General features: G+C 39.2%; 1 protein-coding gene across 8 annotated transcripts in view; it reads left to right on the top strand.

Moving 5' to 3' along the window:
* Positions 1-27468, top strand: part of ZFHX4 (zinc finger homeobox 4) — a 179378-nt gene that overhangs the window by 146090 nt on the left and 5820 nt on the right. For 6 of the 8 annotated variants that reach the window (XM_081919671.1, XM_081919672.1, XM_081919666.1 and 3 more), the window contains 4 exons: positions 10517-10653; positions 11430-11630; positions 13011-13128; positions 14388-19769. In XM_081919671.1, coding sequence (XP_081775797.1) covers positions 10517-10653; positions 11430-11630; positions 13011-13128; positions 14388-19769 — 5838 coding nt within the window. The remainder of the gene's footprint in view (positions 1-10516; positions 10654-11429; positions 11631-13010; positions 13129-14387; positions 19770-27468) is intronic. The other 2 variants (XM_081919673.1, XM_081919670.1) reach the window with 1 other exon arrangement.

Raw genomic sequence — 27468 nt, 5'->3', positions numbered from 1 at the left:
AATATACAAAGTCCAGTAATGAAAGCTACTGTCTTTGAAAACAAAACTCTTATGTCATGACATTTACTTGTGCACAAACAAACCCAAGGCCAGCATCTGGCATGGATACACAAGGCTTTTCCTGTGTTTGATTTGGCAAATATGTGACTTCATCCATGCTTTTTATGTATGAGATGGAAATCTATGGTCACAATGAATATTACATTGGCTACTTCTGCTGCACGCTATTCCTAGTTACATTATGCTGGATTCATTGAAGCAGAAGAAGTGCTGAAACAGGTTGAAGCCTATTAGTTTCAGGTAGTCATATATCTTTCCCTTGTATTCCAATGACAGCAGCATATAAAAGTGCTTGTATTCACTATAAAGACGTTTAGTTATACAGAAAATACAATTTTACATGCAAGTTTAGTAAAAACTGAATTGGCTGATATTTTTTAAGGTACTCCTAAAATATTGTTTAAAACATAGTGAAGATACTGATGGGTCTTTATGCCATATTTATTTAAGGAATAAATCTCATCTTGCATTTGGTTTTCAAAATGTTATGGCCAGTCTCTATTACCATTGAGAAGCCTACGTTGCACTCAGTTTATTTAGCTTTTGAAATCCAGGGACTGAAGAAGACCTGTCTACAGCGACTCTATGTTTGTAGGCTTCTTTTTAAGTATGCTTATCCCTTTCTTGAAATACATTCTCTGAGAAAGGTAATGGACAGAAGAACTTTCTGCTCAGGCTCATTACTAAGTCCACACGGAAGAGTCATGAAAAAAATAGGCAAAGCCACTTGTGAAACATTTTCCACGTGCTTCATCAAAAAAGCATTGTAATATCTTTCAGAGATCTTATGCACCTAGTTTTCTGGTTGTCAGTAGAAAGAGTGTGGGGAAATTTCTAAGATTCCATGAGAATTATACTCTTGGATGGACCAGGTTTAATTTGGACCAACCAATGCTGGAGTGTTTGCTGAAGAGCGGCAACCAAAAAACTGTGCAAGATAGTTTTAGTTTGAAAATCATTCATATTTCAAATTCTCAATCTCTCCTTTTGAATTATTTGATAGACCTCTCTAAACTAATTCTGCATTATCAGGCATTCATTCAAAAGGCTTAATTCTCAGCACAGCTAACTACTATGCATAATGACCACATAACTGCTTATGTATAATTGAATGTTAATTTGGGCTTTCTTCTCCTGAATTAAGTGTTGAAAATCTTGCCAAAGAAGTCCCAGGAAAACCAATATGTTAATCACAGCTTTAACAAGTTAGACAGAAAAATACTATCACCACTCTTTAGCATCAAATCTATTAGAAAAGGAAGGATTAACATGTTTAGTGCCCAAACAGTTCTGTAAACTGTTGTTCTGCCTTGCCTTCCTTATCTCAAACTGAGGCTTTCAAACGGAGACTTGGCAATAATCAAGCTATGTTTGCTGAATATTCATTCAGAAGGCAAGAGCCTCCTAATGCCTCATTTATATTGTCATTTAAATCTAGTGCCACTTTAGATTAATTATAATCCAAATTACATCTCAACGTAGTGTAAGAATTAATATGGAATTTACCCAGATTAATACATTTGCATTGAAAATGTAATATGTTTCTGACATGGCTAAGGGGAACACTATTTAACAAAGTAGTAAACACAAGAAGCAATGGAAATTCACCTTCATTATTGTAATAAAAGTTATCATTTAATTCTACTCTAATTAGAAATACTACTGTACTAGGTTTTATAATTTTAGAATTATTTTGGATTTGACTAATATGTCAGAAGTTCTAAATTATACATTTTAAACCAAATTCAGTATAAATAATGAACCAGCATGCTTATAGGGTTTTTTTTTAGTACTTTTTTTATTTCTGCACACAATGTACTGAATTTCCACACTTATTAACATAACCCTTTTCCATAGTTTTTTTTTTAAAAAAATGCTGCGAATCCCTACATCTGACTATTCTACTTTTACAGCGCTCCCTCATACACGTTTACTCATAAAGCCCACTGTATTAAGTAGAACTTGCTCTTTGCTAGGCATGCATAGGGCTGCAGCCTTAAATGCTTATTTTTAATTCAGTGCTGCTTTGCACTTAGATGGATCACTTTTCTGTTTCAGTACTTGTGCAAAAATGTAGAAAAGATTGATAATTAGTCGTATTAGACATAGGATGAGAAATAATTTGTCATAGAAAAATAGGTAACAGGGATGATCTTACATGAGCATTGTGTTCCATCTGAGGCCTACTTCATATATTAAACCCTCATGTGAGCATGGACCAGGCAGTGCAGCATAATATTCTGGTCACCTCATGAATCAATCAATGACATGGAATTTGCTCATCCCAGTGCTGCACAATTTTGGTAACAGCTGATGTTCATGTGACACATTCTTCACTACGGAACTAAATCACAATGGCAGCATTCTCACATGAAACTAAACCAAATCTCTTGGCTCAGTGTCAAACGACTTGCACCTGCGGATAACCCCTTTCCAAAGACTTTTCTTCACCTTTCACATGTGGCAAAATTAACCAGGATCCAGGAATTAACCATACATTTTCATAATGTGTGAACCCTGGCTTAAAAAAAATAAATCCAAATTGTTAAGACAGCTTTAAGCCATATCCTGGCTTGTTTTGAAGCCTTAATAATAGTGCTGAATCCTGGTTTCTTTTCTCACATATTCGATGGGTGGGGCAAAGTGGTAGGAAAGGAAATGCAAGCAAGTGCCATCATTTGTGCATATGGTGGCTTTCTGAGCCAGAATTTTTGACTTAAACATAAATGGGGCATAGTCACATTAAGCCGAATACTAGCATTTATGCCCCACAATGTTAATTAAACATGTTAACATGGAGGCATTTTGGGTACCTTCCACATGTGGAATATAAAGCAGACAAAAGTGTTTGTTACACAGTAATTTAGATCTATGCAACCACCAGCAGTTGTCTTACCAATTGTCTTTAAGATGCAGAGGTGATATACATGTAGAAAAGCATTATTTATACTTTCCCAAATCTCCTTATTAAATAATGCATTGTCAGTTCAATGAATAGTACAAGTGTCACATAAATCAGACCATACCCCTTTAAACTGCTGCTGTTTTGGCAACAGCTAGTTGTGCAAAGGTTTAACTTTGGCTCACTCCCTTCACAGGAAACTTGTTAAAATACCAAATTCACCACACAGAGAACATACTAGACCTAGTCTGTGTACTGCATTGGTTCTAATGGATATAGATTAAGAGGCAGAGCATTCCAGTGACCCCAGCTAAAATACAGTTAATTTGTTCTCCATTTTATATCTGTTTTTACACATTTTTTGTTTGGATATGAAGTGTTGCTAATATTATGCATCTAACTTCTAACATTTAAGAAATGAAATGGTAACAGCTATTTTTTTCTAGCTGGAAGTACTTGCTCCTGCCACTCTTTCCAGACACAGATGCCCCTGTCTCTTGCTCCATGATAAAAAAAAATAGAGCTAGCACTTTCAATCAGGTATAGAAATATTTGTTATTTATCTAGGGGATTTCCTCCCCACCCTCTTTCTAATTTTAACAGGGGCTTAATGGAAGACAGGGCTTACCTGCCTTTAGTTCTGGAAATTTAATTTGCAGAGCTCAAACCTCAGACATTTGAAATAATAATTTTGAAATGGTTTTCCTGCATCACTGAATAGTCATAACAAATCTGGAATGTGGGCAAAAAGTTTCCATGGCTGAGTGTATCATATTCATAGCACAGGTACTGGTACCTCTCATATGATCTAAATTTATCTTGCTAAGGTGCTGAAACCTTGAAAGAACACTAGTGTGTTCTTGTGCAGTACTGTGCTAGAAAAGCTTATCTTGTTTTTCTTAGATTTAATTCTTATACTTAAGTAATTTTTATTACCAATACACATGTCAAAAATGGAACTGAAGATTTGTTTCCTGATGCATGTATTATGATGAAACATGTACTGATGGGCCATCTACTATGGGAATCACCCTGTAGAAGTAAACACTTATCAATTTAGCTATATAGAAGGAAACAAACTGTGGTTAAACAATAGTATGAATGAATATCAGTTCTAAAAGTAGTACAGTGGTACCTTGGTTTACAACCATAATCCGTTCCGGAGGTCCATTTGTTAACCAAAACAGGTTGTAACCCAAGGCGCGCTTTCACCAACGGGGCCTCCCAAAAAGAATTGTTCGTAATCCCAAAGAAATGGGTTGTAATCCAAAAAAAGGTTGCAAACTGGGACACACACTTCTGGGTTTGACATGTTTGTAATCCAAGACGTATGCAAACCAAGACATATGCAAACCAAGGTACCACTGTAGTGTACTGGATATCCCAGTGTGGTAGAGGTAGCAGGTCTATGCTTTGGTATACTGTATTTGTATTTGTGATCCCAGAAAAATAGGTGGAAAGTATTGCGAAGGATAAGATAACAAACAGTCTGGCTTCTGCAATGCCAAGTCATGTCTCACAAACCTATTAGCTTTTTAGTAATGTCAACAAACATATAGATAGAAGTGATCCAGTTAACATAGTATACTTGGGCTTTCAAAAAGCTTTTCACAAGGTAGAAAGTAGAGACCCCCAAGGATTCATAATGGGACCTGTGCTTTTTAATGTGTTCATAAACAGTTGAGAGTGAGCAGTGCGCAGTGAGGTGACCAGGTTTTCAGATGATACTATTGTTCTGGGTCATTAAAACAATAAGTGATTTTGAAGAGTTCTAAAAGGATCTCTCCAAACTTCTTGAATGGGCAACAGAATGGCAGGTGCAATTCAATGTAACAAGTATAAAGTGATGCATGTTGGGACAAAATGTATTAATTTCACTTGTATGCTTTTGGAAGCTGAACTGGAGGTGACTGAACTGACCTAGAATGAAATATTGGAGCCATAACGGAAAGCTCAATGAAGGTGTCAACTCAGTGTGTGGCAGTTGTACAAAAAGCAAATTCCATGCTAGGAATCATTAAGAAATAAATGGAAAATAAAACTGTTAATATAGTGCCATTATACTGCGTACAGTTCTTGTTGTCTCACTTTAAAAAGAATATTGTAGAGTTGTTAAAGTTTATGAAATTATGCATTGAGAAAGTGGATAGAGGAATTATTTTCTTTCTCTCTCATAACAATAGAACTTGTAGACATCCAATGAAGCTGAATATTGGAAGATTCATAACATAAAAGGTAGTACTACTTCATGCAGCACATAGTTAAACTACGGATCTTGCTCCCACAGGAGGCCGTGATGGCCACCAACTTGGATGGGTTTAAAAGAGGATTGGATAATTTCATGGGCTATAAGGCTATTAATTGCTACTAACCATGGTGGTTATGCTGTGTCTCCACAGTCAGAGGTGGTAATGTTTCTGAATACAAGTTGCCATAAACCACAGTGGGAGTAGGGGAAGACTGTTCTTGTGCTTGGGTCCTGCTTGCAGGTTTCATAAAGGCATTTGGTTGGCCACTGTGATAACAGGACAGTGCATTAGATGAGCCATTGGTCTGATTCAGCAGGCCTTTCTTATGTCCTTATCAGTACTGATGTAGATGTGGTGGTCATGGTGTTTCTGTTGGGGTATATGTACTGTATAGGTTTTCAGAATTTACAGGACTATGGGAAGTTAGAAAATAGTATTCACATGATAACTAGGCATTTGATTTCCAAAAATATCTGCATTTTAATGCCTTATCAAATCCAAATTCAAAAACCTTTAAACAAGGTGTCAAATCAAAGCAGCAACATCAATCAAGCTTCCTACAGATATGAACACCTAAGGTATAGGAATTGTTCATAATACTGTTAATCTTGTGTCATGTGGTGGTTCAAGGGCATTGACATATTGAGTGTGCCAAATGTCTGTTTTGCAAATACAAATGATTTTGAGAATCCAGCATGAAGTTTTTTGTTCAGATTGGCATGAAAGGAGAGTCTAGTAGTGACAAATTTCCAAAAGTACTTATCTTTCAATATTATATCAATTATCAGAAGTGACTCTCAGTTGGTATAAATCATAGATTTGATTAACACTGTAGCTCTTGTTTTAGGGGGTACATTGACATGTCAACTCTGAGACATTTCTGAAAGAGTTTTTTTGTGCACATTTTTCCTGCTTCCTCAAAGGCATTTTGTCATCAAACCAGATTTTCAGGCAAAATTCTCTGGAAAAAAATGTATAATGTCATATGCAGAAATTCAATGATGGCACTCTCTGACCCATATAGACTGCAACAATACATTTTATAATTATTTTGTGTGTTTTTATCTTGTAATTTTATATTGTGAGCCGCCCTGAGATCTACGAATGGCGGGCAGTATACTAATTTAATAATAAACACCACAATATCAACAACATGGCTACTGTCACAGCCCTGATATGCATCTCTTCAGTGTTGTGCAGCAGACCTATTTCATGTGGTTAGAAGTCTTTCTTATCATGGCCAGCAAGAAGAGCTGCTGGGACCTATTTGCCAACTATTGCACAAATAAAATCACTTTCATGGTTTCTGACTTAGACACCACTTAGAATCAGAGATGGTTTTAACATGAGGTCCATCTGGTAACTTGTTCATCCAGAGGTTATGGACCAGGTTATTTGAAGAACTAAGGCCAACCACTAAATATGTTAATGGCTCTCTGATTGAGGCTGCTTGCAGCCTTGAAAGATGCAGTGTTTCAGATAATTTGGGGGTGAGTTGTGGGGGTTTAGGGAAATAAATTTATATCTGAACAATCCTAACATCTCACATCCAGTATCAAACCTACCATTTTGGGTAAAAGCTTGAAGTATGTGGTGACATCTCTGGTCCATGCTGATAGTAAGATCCTTTCCAATCAGGTTTTGGAACAGAAACTGCCTTGATTGCTCTTGGTGTTTGTCCTTTGCTAGAGTTTGTACTTGGCTGGAGGACTGGTTTATGTGGGGTGTGATGGTTGAATTTTCTGGAAGTGGTTCTGCTTATTCCCGAGAGGGACTCAATGTGGTGCTGGGAGACTGCTATTTTACCCCATGGAACAGCGTTCCAGCTTCTTCCCCATGCTTTTTAACATCTGCACAAAACCCCTGAGATAGGTTAACTGGAGGTAGGTTGAAGTGTCATCACTAGTCTGCCTGTTTTCATTTTCTAATCCCAGGGAGGAAGTGTTGCTAACAAACCAGTGTGTGAAGTTGGTTCAGGACTAGGTAGACAAACAGAAACATATTCAGAATAATACAGAATTAAGTGGGCTAAATTCCTGGTATAAGTGCTCCCTTGAAGTAGTGGTTGTGCAACCTGGGGTACTTTTTAGTCTGTCACTTGAGTGGGCACTATGAGTGTCTTTTACTAACTTCAGCTAATTCATCACCAGCCTTTCCTGGAGAAGGTGATCTGGCTTGTCACTTCCACACAGAGTTAATATGTTCTCTATGGGCTGTCCTCAAACACAGTCTGGAAAATTCAGTTGATGTTGCCAGGCTGCTGTATGGCACTAAAAGATCAGAGTGTATAGATCGATCTTCATCTGTATTGGATGCCCATTTGTTTCTGAGGCAGATGTTTAAGTGCTTGTATTGTCTAGTATCGTATTAAATGGCTTATACCCGCATTGCCACAGAAAGTGTCTGCTATCATACAAAGGGTTGTAGCTCTGTAGTAGAGCACATGGCTTGAATGCAAAAGGTCCCAGATTCAATCCCTGGCATCTGCAACAGAAGAAAACTCCTGTCTGAAACCCTAGTGGCCAGTGTGCACTAGGGATGGTTGCAGGCCTAATGACGCCAACCAGGCCATTTTGTCCAAGCCACATTCCACCTGCACATCAGTGATGTCATATATGATTTCCAATGCAAGCAGCTAAAAACATGGCTAGGCTGAGCCAAAATGGGTTTCTGAAGCCCTGCCAATCAGGTGATCAGCAGGGCTTCTAAAGTGCTGCACTTCTGGCTTCTGAAGTGTGATTGGTGGGACTCCAAAGTGCATTGCAGGAATCTCTGTATGAGGTTTATAAAGAGCCCTGCATGGTGCTTTGATTGTTGATGGGCATACCAGTTTTCCTATTGCTACATTCCTAATTTGCCCAGACTGTGAGATCAGATAAGGTGATGTCAGATAGGTAGAAAAAGAGAATCTACCTACCTTCCCAGAGCTAAGCTCTGCCTTTATCCGTCTTTAGCTGGCTTTTATTTCAGTCAGCTTTTAAGGTATGATCTCCTATCTGCTTGAATTTTTAGTTTGCTACTGTTGTCTTTTAAATGCTTTAATTGTTCTTATTTACATTTAAAGATTTTGAAATTGCAAAGGAGATAAATTTGGAATGCACATTTGACGCAGCAAAGTGAACCCCCCCCCCCAAAAAAATCATCTTAACATTAAAAGGGGAAGTCAGATATAAAGTGCACATTTAAAACAGCACAATTAGGAAGAGACTAAAAATATTATCTTAAGTCTGTCAGTCCTGCCAATGGTGGTTCATGGTGATGGCTGTGGGAGCTCAGGCTTGGTGACCTGGGTTTGCACCAAGAGGCAGTCTTCTGGCCTCTTCCCCAGCCTCAGCTTCTGTAGCTGGAGTCAGTGAGGGCCCCACCCTCCCAGGCTAGGTGGGAAAAGCCTGCAAGGCAGGGAACAGATCTCCCAGAATTCACAGCCAAGGTAGACACCAACTGGTGTAGCTTTCCAATGCATGGAGTAGATCTTCACCACCTTTTACAAAACCTTTTGGCTCCTTGTTTCTCATAGGTCTTTCCTTTTTTTAAAAAAAGTCACTTAAAATGCCATCCTGTTGATTTATAGGAAGTGCAGGGGTGTGTTGCCACAAGTGAATCAGAAGTAAGTTATCATGCTTCTGTGTTTAATACAGTGTTCCAATAATGCAAATATTTAATATGGCTTAAAGTTGGAATGACTGAGAAATCATATATTTTTGGTCTTAAAATAATGTAGTTCCTTAACCAAAGGCAAGGCCCTGGCTATTACTATGCAATCTATTGTGTTCATGTTGATCAATCAGTCATTCTGTTAAAAATGTCAGAGAAGATACTTTTACCACCAATACTAGTGTGTTCCTAATTAAATTTAACAATAGGGATGAAATACAGGAATCCGTTCAATGCATTTATCATAAACTGCATTCATATATTTAAAAAGTACCTACACAAAAATATATATTTGGTCCTTTCATAATATGTCTTCTTAATTAGTACAGTGTTTTATATATTTTTTCAAATGATGCCCCCATTTTTCAAAGGTAACTATATAGCCATTCTTGTCATCCTCTCAAGGTCCTGCTTTCCTGATATTTTCTACAAGTATTTTTTTTAGCTTTTGTTTCAGTAATTGCCATAACCTTATTTTAAAATTAAAGCTAGGTTATTAGACAACAAGGTTCAATTTGTTCATTTATGTGAACTCCATGTGGATTTTGAAAATCAAGATAAATCTTCATGCACAACATACAGTCAGATTACCCCTGGACAATATATTTATGTTGGGTCTGATAGCAATCAATGGTTTAGCTTCATTGCATTTCAAGATGTATTTGCACCCAGTTGTCCAGTGATAGTGTCCTCACCCTGGAAATAATTTAGTTGCAAATTGACTGGAAGATGGTGAAAATTGAAAGTTAAAATTAGAAATACTCATAATAAACAGCAGAAAAAAGGTCAGATGATGCCACGCTATGATGAGATTGGAATGGCTGGTAAATGAGGTTTTGTGTTTGTCGTGAGATGTATGTGACATGCCTACCCAATGCTGTTGTAATATCCAGCCTAGCAGAAGAGATTATCTGGCAAATTGACACTGGAAAGAATTTTCTTATGGACTGGGAAATTAGAATTGCACTCTTTTCTTTGATGTGTGCAATCCTCACTGTATTATGCAGCTAGCTCAGACTGAATATTAAATATATAATTTAATACATACTGTTAAAAATATATTAAAATAATAATACTATTATTGCTTTTAAAAACATTGTAGAAACATTTAAACATCAGGTAAACATTCAATGCAACAAAGAAGACTGATCTTTGTGTACAATTAATTTTTAGCTGTTCAATAACCTTCCTTTTTTCATAGGGGTTACTAAATTTGGTAATGTTGTGGCTTTATTTGAATAACATAATAATTGTGCTCCTTCAATATTTTAAAGGGGGAAGTAATATTTAAATGCTTGCAAATTAAATGAAGAGCAAAGAATTGAAGGTGAAACTTGTTTCTCTTAATGTGGTATAAAATTTCAGACTGAGATACTAGAGAGAGCTAGTTATTGATTACTGTTTAGAGCAACATAAGGTTATCTAAACAAGAGAGAAGAGTACATTTTTAATGTATTTATAGAGTCTGCTCTGCTTCAGAGATAAGTGTGCTGTCACCTTTGTACCTGTTCAGTTTCAAAAATGGTTTAACTTTAATAAGGAGCCCTGCAATATTTAAAATTGCAATAAGACACCCTAAGGGGTTGCAGTCACAGTAAACCCAGCAATCTGTTAGCTCTTTATAATGTATTTTTACATGTTGTCTCGGAAGCAGGAGTAAACACACCAGAGAAGGAACCAAAAGTAATTACTGCAGCAGGGGAACAACCACTACTTCCGGCTAAAGAAGAAGATGGCGCACCCAAAAAGTCCAAACTTTCTGAGGAAAATAAGTTTGGTCACGAACAGGTAAAGTGTATTGTTAGATCCTTACTGCCTTGTAGCATTGTCTTTCTTATGTCATAAATATTTGGGGGGTGAATTCCTATGTCATGCTAATTCATCGGGGGCTGTGTTGGCCCTGCCAACTCAGACCAGCTGGAAAACCTTGTCCCCCTAGTTCATCTTCCTGACCTTGTCAGTGTTGCAAAAAGATAAAAGGGCCCACATGTATCATAAGAAACAAATCCTTATGTCAGAACTAGTTACCAAAGCACTATATATGCATGTTTGGATGTTTGGGAGACCTACAGAGGAAAATAATTAAAAATCCAGAATCCCAAAGAGAACATGTCCAAAACTTGCCCCAGCTACCATTATCTGATATTTTAAGCCACAGGTGCATTATTTCTTTCTAGTTGATTCCTGACCGGCCACTCAATAGATACTGTGTTATAAAATAACAGATGTCATGAGATAAAAATTATAAAACCGTATAAGCTAAGGAGTTCACTTACACGGTATCCAAATTCTTCTTTTGCTGCCAACCCCCCCCCCCCCATGACTAGCCAGGTCTCCCCCTTCCTTCTAAACCTGCACCTTTTTTCATGGCAGTGGTCTTCCCATGTGAGTTGTGTATCTGGGTATTGATAGAGGCTGAAGGTAGTGAGGAATTGATGGCAGGCGACAGGAGAAGATGCACCATCTTGAAAAGAGGGCTAGTAATACTGTAGTGACAGATGATTTGCTCAGGGCGTTAAGCAAGCTTTGTCTAATGGGCTGAATCTTTCTTGGATGTTTTTCAGTTTTACCAGTGCCCTTATTGTAACTACAATAGCAGGGACCCAAATCGTATCCAGATGCACGTCCTGTCACAGCATTCTATGCAGCCTGTTATCTGCTGTCCCCTCTGCCAAGATGTCCTGAGCAACAAAATGCATCTTCAGCTGCATTTGACCCATTTGCACAGTGTGTCTCCTGACTGTGTAGAGAAACTGCTTATGACAGTAAGTGTTTAAAATGCTGATGCACATTTGACAAGTACATGGACTGTAAATGATGCTGAATATATTATGGCATTGTAGATAGAGCTAGAGACTTGGAATCTGGGCTCCTGAGATTTCTTCGTAGTCCTGCCAATAACTTAGTACATCCCTTTGGCCTATTCATTTAACCCTAATTTTCAAAGACACAAGAATCTGAAGCACTCATTAAAAACAACCTTTCAAGATCAAGGCACGCACCTCAGTGCCTCCATGCACATCCTAAACTGGTTCTACTACTATCTTTCCCCACAGGGGAATTTTTAGTCTTAATTTACTGTAAACAGTGTTCTGAGGGCTAAATACACAAGAAGTTACTGTTCGTTGGCAATTTTACGAGAAGTGGTAAATTGTGAAGAAACAGATAAAAGTACCAGAATGTTTTTATATTTAAAGGATGGGGGAGATGAAACCTTTATTAGTAGTAGGACAGGATCCTAGCCTTGTAATTTTCAAAAGAGTATCTTGATCGAAAAACAGGGTAATAAATATGAGCAATTAAAAAAAAGTTATAGTAATATGGTGGCAGGAAAGTTAAAAGGCTAAAAGCATTTGTGTAGTTTTACTGAAAACCTGTATCGGCAAATTACGTTGCCTAGAATTTACTATCACTCTGTCTTCCATATTCTTTCCTTTCTTAATTATGATCAAACCTGACTCAGATATCACAAAAAGCTCTAATGTGTTGTGAAGTATTATGTAGAAGCATCTTTAGAATTATAGGTCTGGCATGTGCTGGAAGATAATCAGTTATGATTTAAGGTCCTAAGTGCAAAGCAGGATCCCCATATCAGAGGTATATATGCCTAAGCAAAATCAGTAGAAGTTGCCACCTGATTTGAAAACAAAAAGAGTCCCTCCCAATTTCAAGACTTGACCATTATACCAGTTGGTACAAACTGGATTGTACTAGTACTCTCAGAAGTAGTTATTTTGTTTCGCCTTTTCTCAGCAGCTGCTTAAAGTGCACTTTTGACGTGTTACAGAAAGTGAGCCTTTCCTTACCTATCTTGGTAGGGACATTTCGGTTAGTAATCATGCGTCCACACCATTTTCACTGCTAAATCTGTGAGCTTAATTCCGAGATTAATCAAACTGTTAGTTGTTTCAGTTGGCCATATGTGATGATGTGATAAACAGTGCAATTCTCTTGGTGAGCACAGTATCATCCCTGATATTATTATTATTATTATTGTTGTTATTGTTATTATTTGTACCCCACCCATCTGGCTGGGCTTCCCCAGTCACTCTGGGCGGCTTCCAACAAAGATTAAAAATGCATTAAAATGTCACACATTAAAAATTTCCCTGAGTTGTGTGTGTGTGTTATTGTTGTTTTTAAAGGTTCCTGTGCCAGATGTGATGATGCCTAATAGTATGCTCCTGCCAGCAGCTGCTTCAGAGAAATCTGACTGTGATGCCTCTGCAAGTCTGACAGCTGAAGGATCTGGGAAATATTCAGGTATTGCAAGAAAAAGCCAAGCCTGCAGAGGGCGAGCATTGCAGTCTTTTGTTGATAAACCTCCTCTCCTCTTTTGGGGTGTGCTTGCTATATTAACCAAAGAAAAATAAGGCCTGATTTTCTTCGGCAGCGTTTCATGAACGTAGCATTTTTATAGCATACAGTATATGTATATATGTTTCTTTAAACAGATACAACATCTAGGTTGGGTTACACATTTTAAGACTTGTAGGCTGCATTCAGTCCACCCAATCTATGCCCCATGTCCATACACCTATCTACTGTATGGTAAAGGAAAAAGGTAAAGGACCCTGGACGGTTAAGTCCAGTCAAAGGCAGTTCCAGCTGAAGGAGCCAGCGTTTGTCCACAGACAACTTTCCAGGTCATGTGGCCAGCATGACTAAACTGCTACTGGCTCACAGAGGACCGTGATGAGTGCCAAAGCACATGGAAATGCTGTTTACCTTCTCGTCACAGCGGTACCTGTTTATGTAGCTGCACTGGTCTGCTTTTGAACTGCTAGGTTGGCAGAAGCTGGGACAGAGCAACAGGAGCTTACCCCGTTGCATGGATTCGAACTGCCAACCTTCCGATCAGCAAGCCCGAGAGGCTCAGTGGTTTAGACCATGACTCATTTGTGGTGCTGGTCACTTTGGTGGAAAGTGAGATAATTCCAGATACTTTGCATAAAGCAATTTTGTAAGAGTAATGAAGGGACCTCTAATTCAGTTGTGGAGTTCATGCTTCACATGAATAAGTTTCCAGGTGGATAATATCCCTTGTGTATCAGAGAAACAGCTTGGTCCTGTGTTTGGGGAATGTGTTTAAGAATCTATTTACAACAACATTAATAACACTGGAACTACATTTTTGGGGGCCTAACTCAATTCTAGATGGGTTCTTGTGCCCAAAATTCAGGTTCGTGAACTATGTATATTTCTTTTGAAAACAAATATAGTCACTCATTGCAACAAAATTCTCCTTGTTTGGGGTGGGGTGGGGGTGTTTTGGTGCATCCTTCATTTGATGCCAAAGAGTATTATGGTACTTTGATGGATCACAAGCCTGTGATGAAGTCAACACTGGGCCATGAAACCTTATTTCATAATAAATTAGACAGCCTTTACAGTACCACAAGGCTCTTCGTTGTTATTGCTGCAGCATACTGGCTCCTCCTCTGGAAGTTCTTTCTTTTAATATGTATTATGTATTCAAATGCTATGGAGCTATATAATTTCTTTCTTTCTTTTTTAAACAGGTGAAAGTCCTCCAGATGAGAAGAACACCTCTGGGCTTGAAGAATCAAAAACTGGAATGGAAATTAAAACAGAGGAACAGAAGCCACTCAAAGAATCTACTGAAATGCCAGATTGGAACAAGAACAGCAGTAAAGATATAAAGATCGTCGAATCACTGCCTGATCAGTTGAATGAGCAGCAGAAGAGGCAGCAGCTTTCTGTTTCTGATCGCCATGTCTATAAATATCGTTGTAACCATTGTAGCTTGGCTTTTAAGACTATGCAGAAGCTTCAAATACATTCCCAGTATCATGCTATTCGGGCTGCTACTATGTGTAGCCTTTGCCAACGTAGCTTCCGTACATTCCAGGCTTTAAAAAAACATTTGGAAGCAGGCCACCCAGAACTCAGTGAAGCTGAAATTCAGCAGTTGTGTGCATCTTTACCTGTAAATGGTGAACTCTGGGCAGAGAACGAAAGTATGGCACAAGATGAACATGCACTAGAACAGGATATAGAAAGAGAATACGAGATGGACCAGGAAGGTAAAGCAAGTCCTGTAGGAAGTGATAGTAGCTCCATTCCAGATGAAATGGGCTCAGAACCAAAGCGGACCTTACCTTTTAGAAAAGGGCCAAATTTTACTATGGAAAAATTTCTAGATCCTTCTCGCCCATATAAGTGTACAGTGTGCAAAGAATCTTTCACTCAAAAGAACATTCTTTTGGTTCATTATAACTCAGTGTCTCATTTGCATAAACTCAAAAAGGTGTTGCAGGAAGCATCCAGTCCAGTCCCTCAAGAAGCTAACAGCAGCACTGACAACAAACCCTACAAATGCAGCATTTGCAATGTTTCTTATAGCCAAAGTTCTACACTGGAAATTCATATGAGATCTGTGCTTCATCAAACCAAGGCAAGGGCTGCAAAATTAGAACCAAGTAGTAATGCAATGAGTGGAAACAGCATAACAGGAAATGTTAATAGCCCCAGCCAGGGGATGGTAGATCCTACAATATTACCAGCAGTTAACAGCAAGGAAACCCACATAGATGCCAAAGAATTAAATAAAAAGCAAGTTTCTGAATTAGTTTCTGCTCAGCCTACACATCATCCTCCCCAGTCACCAGCACAACTGCAAATGCAACTCCAGCATGAATTGCAACAGCAAGCAGCTTTCTTTCAACCCCAGTTCCTAAATCCAGCATTTTTGCCACATTTTCCTATGACACCAGAGGCGCTACTGCAGTTTCAGCAGCCACAGTTTCTTTTTCCATTCTATATTCCTGGGACAGAGTTCAGTTTGAGTCCTGATCTGGGTTTGCCTGGTTCTGCTGCATTTGGTATGCCTGGCATGGCGGGTATGGCAGGCTCACTGCTAGAAGACCTGAAGCAGCAGATGCAAGCTCAGCACCATGTCGGTCAGACGCAGCTGCAGATCCTACAGCAGCAAGCACAACAGTATCAAGCGACGCCACCTCCAATCCAGTCCCAGAAGCAGCAGCAGCAAACGAATAAGTTAGTGAAAACAGAGCAGAACAGTGCAGTAAGTGCTGAGTGCCAGATGATGAAGGATACACCACCATATAAGGAATCGGAAGAGATTTCAGAGAAACAAGAAAAACCAAAGCAAGAATTCACAAGTGATAGTGAAGGACTGAAAGAAAACAAAGATATAAAGAAGCAGAAGTCCTCTGAACCAACCATCCCACCACCTAGAATTGCTTCTGGGGCAAGAGGAAACGCAGCCAAGGCATTGTTGGAAAACTTCGGCTTTGAGCTGGTTATTCAATATAATGAGAATAGACAGAAAGTGCAGAAAAAAAATAAAGCTGGTGATTGCGAAAATACTGACAAATTGGAATGTGCAGCATGCAGTAAATTGTTTTCCAACATTCTTATATTAAAGAGCCACCAAGAACATGTTCATGGACAGTTCTTTCCATACGGTGCATTAGAAAAGTTTGCCCGTCAATACAGGGAGGCTTATGACAAGCTTTATCCTATTTCACCATCTTCCCCAGAACCACCACCTCCTCCACCACCACCTCCGCCTCCACCTCCGCCTTCTTCACAACCTTCTTCATCCAGTTCTGGAAAGATTCAAAGCATTACTCCTACTCCTTTGCAGGCTCCACCACCAACACCGCCGCCTCCACCGCCACCCCCACCGCCACCTCCTCCTCCTCCACCACCTTCTGCACCACCACCAGTGCAGCTGCCAGTTTCATTAGATCTTCCACTTTTCCCTCCAATTATGATGCAGCCGGTGCAACACCCAGGATTGCCTCCTCAACTTGCCCTCCAGCTACCACCAATGGATGCTCTGTCTGCAGATCTTACTCAGCTTTGTCAGCAACAGCTAGGATTAGATCCAAATTTCCTACGGCATTCTCAGTTCAAGCGGCCACGTACAAGAATCACTGATGACCAATTAAAAATCTTGAGGGCATATTTTGATATTAATAATTCACCGAGTGAAGAACAGATTCAAGAAATGGCAGAGAAATCTGGCCTTTCCCAAAAGGTTATCAAACACTGGTTTCGAAATACCCTATTTAAGGAGCGACAAAGAAACAAGGATTCCCCATATAATTTTAGCAATCCTCCAATAACAGTTTTGGAAGATATAAGAATTGAACCACAGCCAAGTTCTTTAGAGCATTACAAATCTGATTCAGCGTTCAGCAAGCGATCATCTAGAACTAGATTTACTGACTACCAGCTCAGAGTCTTGCAGGATTTTTTTGACACAAATGCTTATCCAAAAGATGATGAAATTGAACAACTTTCAACTGTACTTAACCTACCTACTCGAGTTATCGTTGTATGGTTCCAAAATGCACGACAGAAGGCTCGTAAAAGTTATGAAAATCAAGCTGAAACTAAAGATACTGAGAAGAGGGAGCTCACCAATGAGAGGTACATTCGGACAAGCAACATGCAATATCAATGTAAAAAATGTAGCGTAGTTTTTCCCAGGATCTTTGACTTAATTACACATCAGAAAAAGCTGTGTTATAAAGACGAAGATGATGATGCACAAGATGAAAGCCAAACAGAAGATTCAATGGATGCTACAGATCAAATGCTTTACAAGAATTGCACAGTTTCTGGCCCATCTGATTCGTCAAAAAGTATGGCTTTAACAACAGTAAGCTCTGGATCTGGTTCCAGTACTCCTTTGATGCCATCACCCAAACCTGAACCTGGAAAAACCTCTCCTAAACCTGAGTCAACAGAAAAGCCAAAGCAAAATGATCCCATACCTAAGCAAGTGGAGGCTTCCTCCCAAGGCAGCAAATCAGTGCAGCCTGCACCAACCACCTCCTCTGATCCACAGCCCTCGGCTTCTCAAACACAGCAACAGAAACAATCCCAAATAGGAGGCAGACCACCTTCTGCATCACAGACGACCCCTGTTCCCTCCAGCCCTTTAGCAATCCAAATGACGCCTCTTCAGAACAGTCTACCTCCTCAGTTACTACAGTACCCATGTGACCAGTGTACAGTTGCCTTTCCCACTCTAGAACTTTGGCAAGAGCACCAGCACATGCATTTCTTAGCAGCCCAAAATCAGTTCCTTCATTCCCAGTTTTTAGAAAGGCCTATGGATATGCCCTATATGATATTTGATCCAAATAACCCTCTGATGACTGGACAATTGCTGAGCAGTTCTTTAGCTCAGGTGGCACCCCAAGTGAGCTCAGCTCATACAGCTCACCACGCTGCTTCAATTCCTGGCTCACTTAAACGAAAACTGGATGATAAGGAAGACAACAACTGTAGTGAAAAAGAGGGGGGGAACAGTGGTGAGGACCAGCATCGGGATAAGCGATTGAGAACTACAATTACTCCAGAGCAACTGGAAATACTCTACGAAAAATACCTTTTAGATTCCAATCCTACCAGAAAAATGCTAGATCACATTGCACGTGAAGTAGGACTCAAAAAGAGAGTTGTACAAGTCTGGTTTCAGAATACAAGAGCTCGAGAAAGAAAAGGACAATTCCGTGCAGTAGGTCCAGCTCAGTCTCATAAAAGATGTCCTTTTTGCCGAGCACTGTTTAAAGCAAAGTCTGCTTTAGAAAGTCATATTCGTTCTCGGCACTGGAATGAAGGAAAACAAGCAGGTTATAGTTTGCCACCAAGTCCTTTGATAGCCAATGAAGATGGAGGAGAGAGCCCACACAAATACATGTTTTTTGATTATCCATCGTTATCATTAACAAAGATTGATTTATCGAGTGAAAATGAATTAGCTTCTACTGTCTCAACTCCAGTTAGTAAAACTGCAGAAATGTCACCGAAGAATCTTTTAAGCCCTTCTTCCTTCAAAGCAGAATGCAACGAAGACATAGAGAATCTGAACACAGCTCCTGCTGATGGTGGGTATGACCAGAATAAAACTGACTTTGATGAGACTTCATCAATTAACACAGCAATCAGCGATGCCACAACAGGAGATGAAGGAAACAATGAAATGGAAAGTATGACCGGTAGTTCAGGAGATGTGAAATCCACATCCTCTCCTAAAGAGCCAAAAAATGTTCTGAATGACAGTTTGCCAAAAAACACAAACATGCCTAATATGGAGAACAGCGATGACAAATTTCTATTCTCCCTGACTAGCCCGTCAATGCATTACAGTGACAAAGATAGTGAATTTGACCAAAGTGTTTACATTACTGATGACCCTGATGATAATGCTGATCGCAGTGAAACATCGAGCATAGCTGATCCAAGTTCACCTAATCCCTTTGGAGCAAGCAACCCTTTTAAATCGAAAAACAGTGACCGGCCAGGTCACAAACGATTTCGGACGCAAATGAGTAATCTGCAGCTTAAGGTCTTGAAGGCTTGCTTTAGCGACTATCGGACTCCAACCATGCAAGAATGCGAAATGCTAGGGAATGAGATTGGCCTGCCAAAACGAGTGGTTCAGGTTTGGTTTCAAAATGCTCGAGCAAAAGAGAAGAAGTTCAAAATTAACATAGGGAAGCCATTCATGATCAATCAGAATGCAACTGATGGCTCAAGACCAGAGTGTTCCCTATGTGGGGTGAAGTATTCTGCACGTTTGTCCGTAAGAGACCATATCTTTTCCAAACAACATATTTCAAAAGTGCGAGAAGCTGTGGGAAGTCAACTGGACCGGGAAAAAGACTACTTAGCTCCTACAACTGTTAGACAGCTGATGGCACAGCAGGAATTGGACCGTATAAAGAAGGCTACAGATGTTCTAGGCTTAACAGTACAGCAGCCAGGCATGATGGAGAGCAGCTCACTTCATGGAATCAGTTTGCCAGCAGCTTACCCCGGACTCCCTGGCCTTCCTCCAGTTCTTCTGCCTGGAATGAATGGTCCATCTTCCTTAACAGGATTTCCTCAAAGTTCAAACAGTAAGTAAAAAGGAACAGGATAAATTGTTGCTGCTGTTGTGACAAAGGGAATGGGTGTGTTGGTTGCCAAAACATTTGTAGGTAGATCCATTTCTGTCAGTTCTGTGGCTGTATATTAGAACATTTTCTAAGAAAAGTAAAATGGAATGTGTTATTCAAGCAATAACTTACATATACTCCTTTAGGTAACACTGTAGTGTTTATTATTAGCACTTTTAGATATTCAGGAAATTATTTAACTAATAAAAAAATATGAAACTGAAGTATACCACAAACTAGCCAAGGGCAGAGCATTTGAACTCAAGTCCACCTTTATTAACTCACTGCGTTATCAAATAGTATGAGTTGGGTATCTTTACAACTTAATAGATTTTCCATGAACTTTCACCACAATGTGAAATAGTTTGTTTCATAATAGCAAGCCAGGAGATAATCTTTAGCAACTAAGGCAAAGGTCCAGTCATGTGAAAATGAGGGCCTGTACACTAAAATATATTGCTTCCTTGAATTTATCTAGTTTAGCTGGTGATCCTTAAAAGCAAGTCCCCTTGAAATAGTGAGATAATCATGGCAAAGACTGGGCTATAAAGACAGTTAATGACTCTGGGTTCAAATCCTGGTTTTGATCTGCTGGGAAATATTTGTAGACTGGGATTACAGACTAAGGCACTGAGTTCAAATGTATTTATTTAAATTAGCATAAACCTGCATGTAGATAGGCAGGCTTTATGTATGTCTTGTAATTTACTTCAGAGTTAGTCAAATTTTGATAAGAGTTCCTCTTAGGTTCCTCTTAAGTTAGGGGTTGTTGTTTTTTTTGCATCACAGCCGTTTTAAAATCTCCTAATACAGCCTTTATTCCTTACTATACATATTTTGTTACTTCTGAATAAATACTAAAAGTGTTCTACAAGAATAGGTTCAAGATCCACACTGCCAGTACTATGCATAGCAACAGCACCTTTCCCATGCAGTATTCTTCTCATTCATCCTAAAAAAAAAATCAAAAAGCTCTTTAGTATGGATTTTTGTAGTTTTCACTTTTGTTTTTGGGGTAATATTACAAGTAGGCACCTTTCTATGAATAATGCTCCCGTTTATAGGAAGTGAAGTTAAATAAACTATCGGGCCCAGCCCACCCATGAGGTTGGGGTGAAGCAGTCACCATAGGCGGTGGAAACCCCTGAGGCGATGCCTACATGGGCGCCCTGCTGCCAACAGATAAGCGCCACTGCCATCGTCCATGTTTTTCAGAAATGTATGAGCAGGAATCCTACTTCATGGGTTATATTTAGTCTCTGTACTTCATATCCTGGTTTGATGGGGTGAAGGGTTAGAACTCTGGGAGACAAATAAAAGCCCAAATCCTGTTCAGTATCTGAAACTTCACAGATTTTTTCCCCTTGTCCAAATGCTTACTGAAGGCTTAGATTCCTCACTTGGGTTAACTTTTTGTCATAGCCCTTACCTCCAGGCCAGAAATTGATACCCAGTAGATTTTTTTGAGGTACATGGTTTCAGCACTGCTCCCCACACCCACCCTGCTGGTCAGCAGAGTATGAGGGTCTTCTTGGTAAAGCATCTCATAGCACTCAACAACTTCTCTTAAGCCCTTCATAACACTGATTTGCTATTGCAGAGCTGAGAATTAAGTGGTGACCTGCCAGAATTATGGGCTTTTCAAAAGCATTTCCTCATAGAGTACCTGACTGGCTCTGTCAAAGCTCTGTGCTCCCTAAGTCCAGTCAATTCTGCATTTGTGCAAGTGCAACAGCATACATCTGTTGGTGTTTTTGTTGTCAGGAATGAGGGCAGAGTACATAACTTGCTCTGCTTTAAGACAAAATTTGCCCATAGTTACAGCATCAGCATTCTGGCCATCTGGAAGTGAAACAATATTTAGATCAGGTAGTAGATGTAGCTACTGCCATATGAGCAGGCCAACTCTCACTACTTATTGGTTAGGTCTAGATAGCTCACCGTATGAACTGGGCCACTCAAGTTACCAAATCTTCAAATCATGAATGCAGCTACATAATCAATGAAGTATCGGTTAGGAATGAGGCACACTTTCATCTGATGTGGCTAATCTCTCTGAATAAATGCAAACTAAAGAGATAGGAGATGTTTTGTTCTTCAACATACTAAGTAGCCCCTCCATCCTATCTTTATTGCCCAGAAAATATATGTTCCTAATGGCTCTTAATGGAGTAGTGGAAGTGAAAGCAAAAGAGCAGATTATATTAATCTTTCATTAGTGAAAAGTACTCCTCAAAAGTTCTTTAATATATGCTCAATGCTGATATGCTTCATATCTTATTAACCCACTTTTAACATATCCTTGTTTTGCTGTGAGCAGCACTTCACATCTGTGTTTGATGCAGCGAGAGAGATTCAGTCAGGATCTTCTTGTAGTCCCACTCGCTGTGCTGATCCCAGTTGCAAACCTTTACAAGAGTTAGTTTTTTTAACCTTGTAAAATGTTTCAAAATATGTTAAAATTCCTGCTGCCTGCTCCTGTGGGTTTTCTCTACCACATACTCAAACCATGATACATGACACCTGAATTTAAATATGATCAGATAGATATACGATCAAATAGACAAAATGATTTTTGAACATACTCTTCACATGCAATTAGTTATTTACATAAAGATTGTAAGAATCAGAAAAGATGTTTTCATTAACATAAATAAGCTCTGTTCTATAGGTGCTTCAAAACGGCAATGGATTCTTAACAGGCAGAGCAGATGAAGCAGTCTCTAACCTGAGAAAGCTTATGCAGCCATACATTTGTTAGTCTTTGATGTGCCACAAGACTCCTTAACATAGCGCCACCTAACAAATTATTAATGTTATGATGTAGTGTTTGCATTATTTGGCACATTTACAGTGCAATCCTAAACATACCAGTTCAGAACAAAACCCACTGAATTCAATGGAACTTACTCTTTGATAAGCATATATAGCATTACAGCTTTAATCAGTCTTACAGTTGCTTCACTATATGTTCAGATCATGTTCATTCATAAACATTCATTCATTCATTATGTCTCATCAAAATTTGAAATCATGTCTCATCGCTTTCTGAAATCCTTTGCAAGTTGGTTGAACTGAGATGCAAAATGTAAAATTGATAAAAGATATTGAGTCAGGTGGTACCTAACACCAAGAAAACTAGCGCTAATATGCCCAGGAACCTCACCAAAATGCTGGAGAGGGTGCATACCTCCACATGTGGTGGAAGTGCCCCCAAATCCAACTATTCTGACCAACAACCATACAAGAAATATGCAAAATAACTAAGCAAGTATTAGAAATCACCCCAGAATTAGCCCTACTAAACATCTTCCAAAACAATAATGCTCATTTACACCACAAAGAACTCATAACCCACCTACTTTCAGCAGCCAGAAACACCATAACCAGACACTGGAGAGACCTGCCAGGAGTAAGAATGGACCAATGGTACCAAATAGTATGGGAAATAGCCTTACTAGAAAAATTAACCAATAAACTGAAACTGACAGGGGGACAAACAGAAGAAGACACCTTTATCCCCGTCTGGCTCCCCTTTATCACATACACAGCCCAATAAGACAATGACAATATGGCTAACCTGATCCAAAACACCCACCCACCCCACTCACACATGAAAACAAAGATCACCACAGCCAATCACAAACAAAGAACCACACCCTAGGCCAACCCCAACCTCTCTCACCACCAAAGGAACACAAGTGAACAACAGAGAACCTGCACAAGCAATGCTGACACCAAACCCTACATACATTAAGTAAAATAGAAACATTGCCACCTGACTCTACCTCCACCTATCTTCCCCCCTCCACCCCTCTCCCCCTTTTCTTCCTAATGTCTCAACAAATGAAACTGCTTTGTAAAAATGTTACATGGAAAAAATACGAGAGAGAGACATTACGCATACTTCTGTAAATCAAGAAAATCTTTAATAAAAATACATTAAAAATAAATAAAATTAAATTAAAGATATTGGGTGGTAGTCAAATAAAATTTACTCGGAGTAGACCTACTGCAATTAATGACCAAGACAGAGTTCATTAATTTCAGCAGGTCTACTCTGGGTAAAACCTAGCTGAACATAAAATTATTTGAAAAGTCTGCTTGAAGTGACTAAGAAAATGCAGTGCAACAAGCCAGACCATAGATAACCATATCAAGGGATTGAGACATGCACACACACACACACACAGGAATGAAAACAGTAAAGTAAAACTGTGCAGCGGTGATTACATTATAAGATGTAGCTTTCATGTTAGCTGGAACAGTGTGGCTGGACCTATATACCTACAAAAACATATCCATATGAATTGGAAGCAAATGAAATTCTAATCCCATTCAAGTAAATTATAGGGATGCAAGAATTTTTCACACATTCCAGTGCACTTATTGAAGCCAGGTGTCCTAACAAGAGCTCAGGATGCCAGACAATTGAGTGTTCTTAGGTCAAAGCAGGATGCTCCCTGTTCTTCTACTGCAATCCGTGAAAATGTCTATGAGAACAAAACTGGGTAAGGTAACTGAACCTAAATCCTACTAACATATTTTATACATTGTTGCAGTAGAAATGCATTTGACTAATTCATTTTTCGTTCCACCTTGAATATGGTGGGATTTAGTTATTAGTTAACATGCACAGGATTATGTTGTTAGACCCTGGTACTCCTTAGTGCTTGGTTTACCTTTCCTTTCTTCATACATCCCTTTACTCATGCAAGTCCTTCAACACCCACACCCGTGCTTTAATAAATTTAGCATCTGTTATAACTATTTATTTTGACCAAACTGCGGGAGGCAGTGGAGGACAGAGGTGCCTGGCGTTCTCTGGTCCATGGGGTCACGAAGAGTCGGACACGACTAAACGACTAAACAACAACAACAACAACAACATAACTATTTATTTCTTTTGGTCTATTAGGATGCTGCTGCTTCATGTTATTGTCTCTCTCTGACATCATAGTCACAAATACAGTGGTACCTTGGTTTTCGAACATCTCGGAAATCAAGGGTTTCAGTTTTTGAATGCCGAAAACTCAGAAGTAAATACTTCTGTTTTCAAACATGCCTCGGAAGTTGAACGGCTTCCACTGAGTTTTCCCCCCAATTTTCTCTATTTAATTTGCAGACCGCCCTTTGCACTTCAGTTTTCGAACATTTCAGAACTTGAACAGTCTTCCAGAACGGCTTACGTTCAAAAACTGAGGCACCACTGTATGTGGTATCACATTCACAAATTAGGTTTGTGGCACATTAAAGACTTAAAAATGGCATAAGCTTTCATGGACCAGCTTTCATCTTCATCAAAAACATGGAATGTCATTCTGAGTTGGCAGGTATATATGTGTGTGTTTATGTACACACACACACACACACACTAACATATGGATAAACATACAGAGAATGATATACCTGTGATATTAGAGGGAAATGAAATGCAGGAAATAGAAGAAGTGATGATGAGATTAAAGCTTCAATGTATGTAAAATAATTGCAGTGATTCTCTACATTGTAGGGAATCTGTGGCCCTCTTAACGTTACTGGACAACTCCTGTTAGCTATCTGTTTGATTGAAATAGGGGTTCAACAGCATCTGGGCAGGTCATAGGTTCTTCTTTCCTGGTACCATGCATTCCTCAGGTATACTGCAGAATTTTGTATCAACAGTGATACTTCTCATAGTTAATGTTCCCAGGCCTTTCTAGCTGATCTTATATTTCATTTAAAAACATTTGGAGAATAGGAAATCTTTAACTTTGCATAAATACATCTTGGTTAATTGTGCTGCAGGTAGGAATGGTCCATTCATCTCTACTCTATTATGATCTTTTGGTCTTCACTTAGAATCATAGCATGAATTCCAAACATGTGTCTTGCCCTTATATCAAATGAATGGGCAGCTTAAAAATGAACTGATCAATGATTGAACGATCATTGATCAGTTCATTTTTAAGCTGCCCATTTATTTGATATAAGGGCAAGACACATGTGTGGAATTCATGCTATGATTCTAAGTGAAGACCAAAAGATCATAATAATTTCTCCCAATATACTATATATCTAGTTGTTAGCCCACACTACTGGTAGGGAAATCCATACATTCAATACTATTGTGTAGTTAGTCCAAAAAGTCACTATGTACAGTAATAAGGACATCAAACTTGTTTCTAATCCTGGACAATATATTTTAGTTTACCATTAAATAAAAATAATGATTCAGTGACAAACATCAAATGGTTGCCTTGTTAAATCTTATCACCTCTTCCTCCAAGTTCTAATTGCTTTATCCTAAGCAATGCTAAGCACCTGGATATCGATGATTTAAGCACCATTCAGGCCCACTCAATTAGTACTTGAATGTAACTAATATTCATCTATCCTTGCAGTGCCCAGGGTTATCACTCTTATCCTCTTACACTGATCCTAGAGAGTGCTTTAAGCTCACCATTCTTTGAACATTAGAGTTTATCTGTTCTCATTGTTTTTATAAAACTTCTATTTCTCTGTAACAGCTTCTTTAAAAAATGTTTCTACAGTATGCTGGCCAATTATACTTATCATAGGAATTGCATTACAGTATTTAACTGTATTGGGGACGCGGGTGGCGCTGTGGGTAAAAGCCTCAGCGCCTAGGACTTGCCGATCGAAAGGTCGGCGGTTCGAATCCCCGTGGCGTGGTGCGTTCCCATCGCTCGGTTCCAGCGCCTGCCAACCTACAGTTCAAAAGCACCCCCGGGTGCAAGTAGATAAATAGGGACCGCTTACCAGCGGGAAGGTAAACGGCGTTTCCGTGTGCTGCGCTGGCTCGCCAGATGCAGCTTGTCACGCTGGCCACGTAACCCGGAAGTGTCTGCAGACAGCGCTGGCTCCCGGCCTCTAGAGTGAGATGAGCGCATAACCCTAGAGTCTGTCAGGACTGGCCCGTATGGGCAGGGGTACCTTTACCTTTTATTTAACTGTAACAAACATTGTCTATAATCTTGCATTGTACATAGATACTCCAAATAGGGTCAGTGCGCGCTTTTGCTGCTAAAATACATAGCTGCATGACTTATGTCAATAAAAACTACATTGCTGACCAGCTGTACTAACACATATAAAACCCAATCCTATGCATGCTTACTTGGCATTACGACCCCATTTAGTTTAGAGGGGCTTACTCCCAAGTGAAAAAATTGTCCAGTAGCACCTTAGAGACCAACTAAGAACAAACTTAGTTGGTCACTAAGTTGTTACTCCCAAGTGGTGTGCCTAAAATAGCAGGCCAACAGCACAATCCTAACCATGTCTACTCAGGTTCCCTCTGCTTCTTTACACTTCCAAGTCATATCTGATTCTGTTTTAGAAATCTTAGCCAACCTATTTGGAGTTAAGTACCATCTATGAATCACTTTCAAATAATTCTCTTTCAATGAATAACATGCAGTAAATTTCAGGTTGTTTTTCCAAAGTTTCTCCCAGAAGTTAAGATCTATATTATGCCCTATATCTATTGCCAGTGTGTCATTAAAGCTTTAACTAGCTTGTCTTTTGTTTCCCAGTCTAATAAAAAAATGATACATTTTAGACAGAAGTGTATCCTTATTCTGTAAGTCGCACATTGTCTATCCATAGAAACTCTCTTAATTGTAATTGCTTCAGTGGGAGATAGCCATAAAAGTGT

Source organism: Podarcis melisellensis (genome assembly GCF_964234715.1).
Source record: "Podarcis melisellensis genome assembly, chromosome: 7".
Classification (NCBI taxonomy): Eukaryota; Metazoa; Chordata; class Lepidosauria; order Squamata; family Lacertidae; genus Podarcis; species Podarcis melisellensis.
The sequence above is the reverse complement of the archived record's forward strand: the minus strand, read 5'-3'. Positions and strand labels throughout refer to the sequence as shown.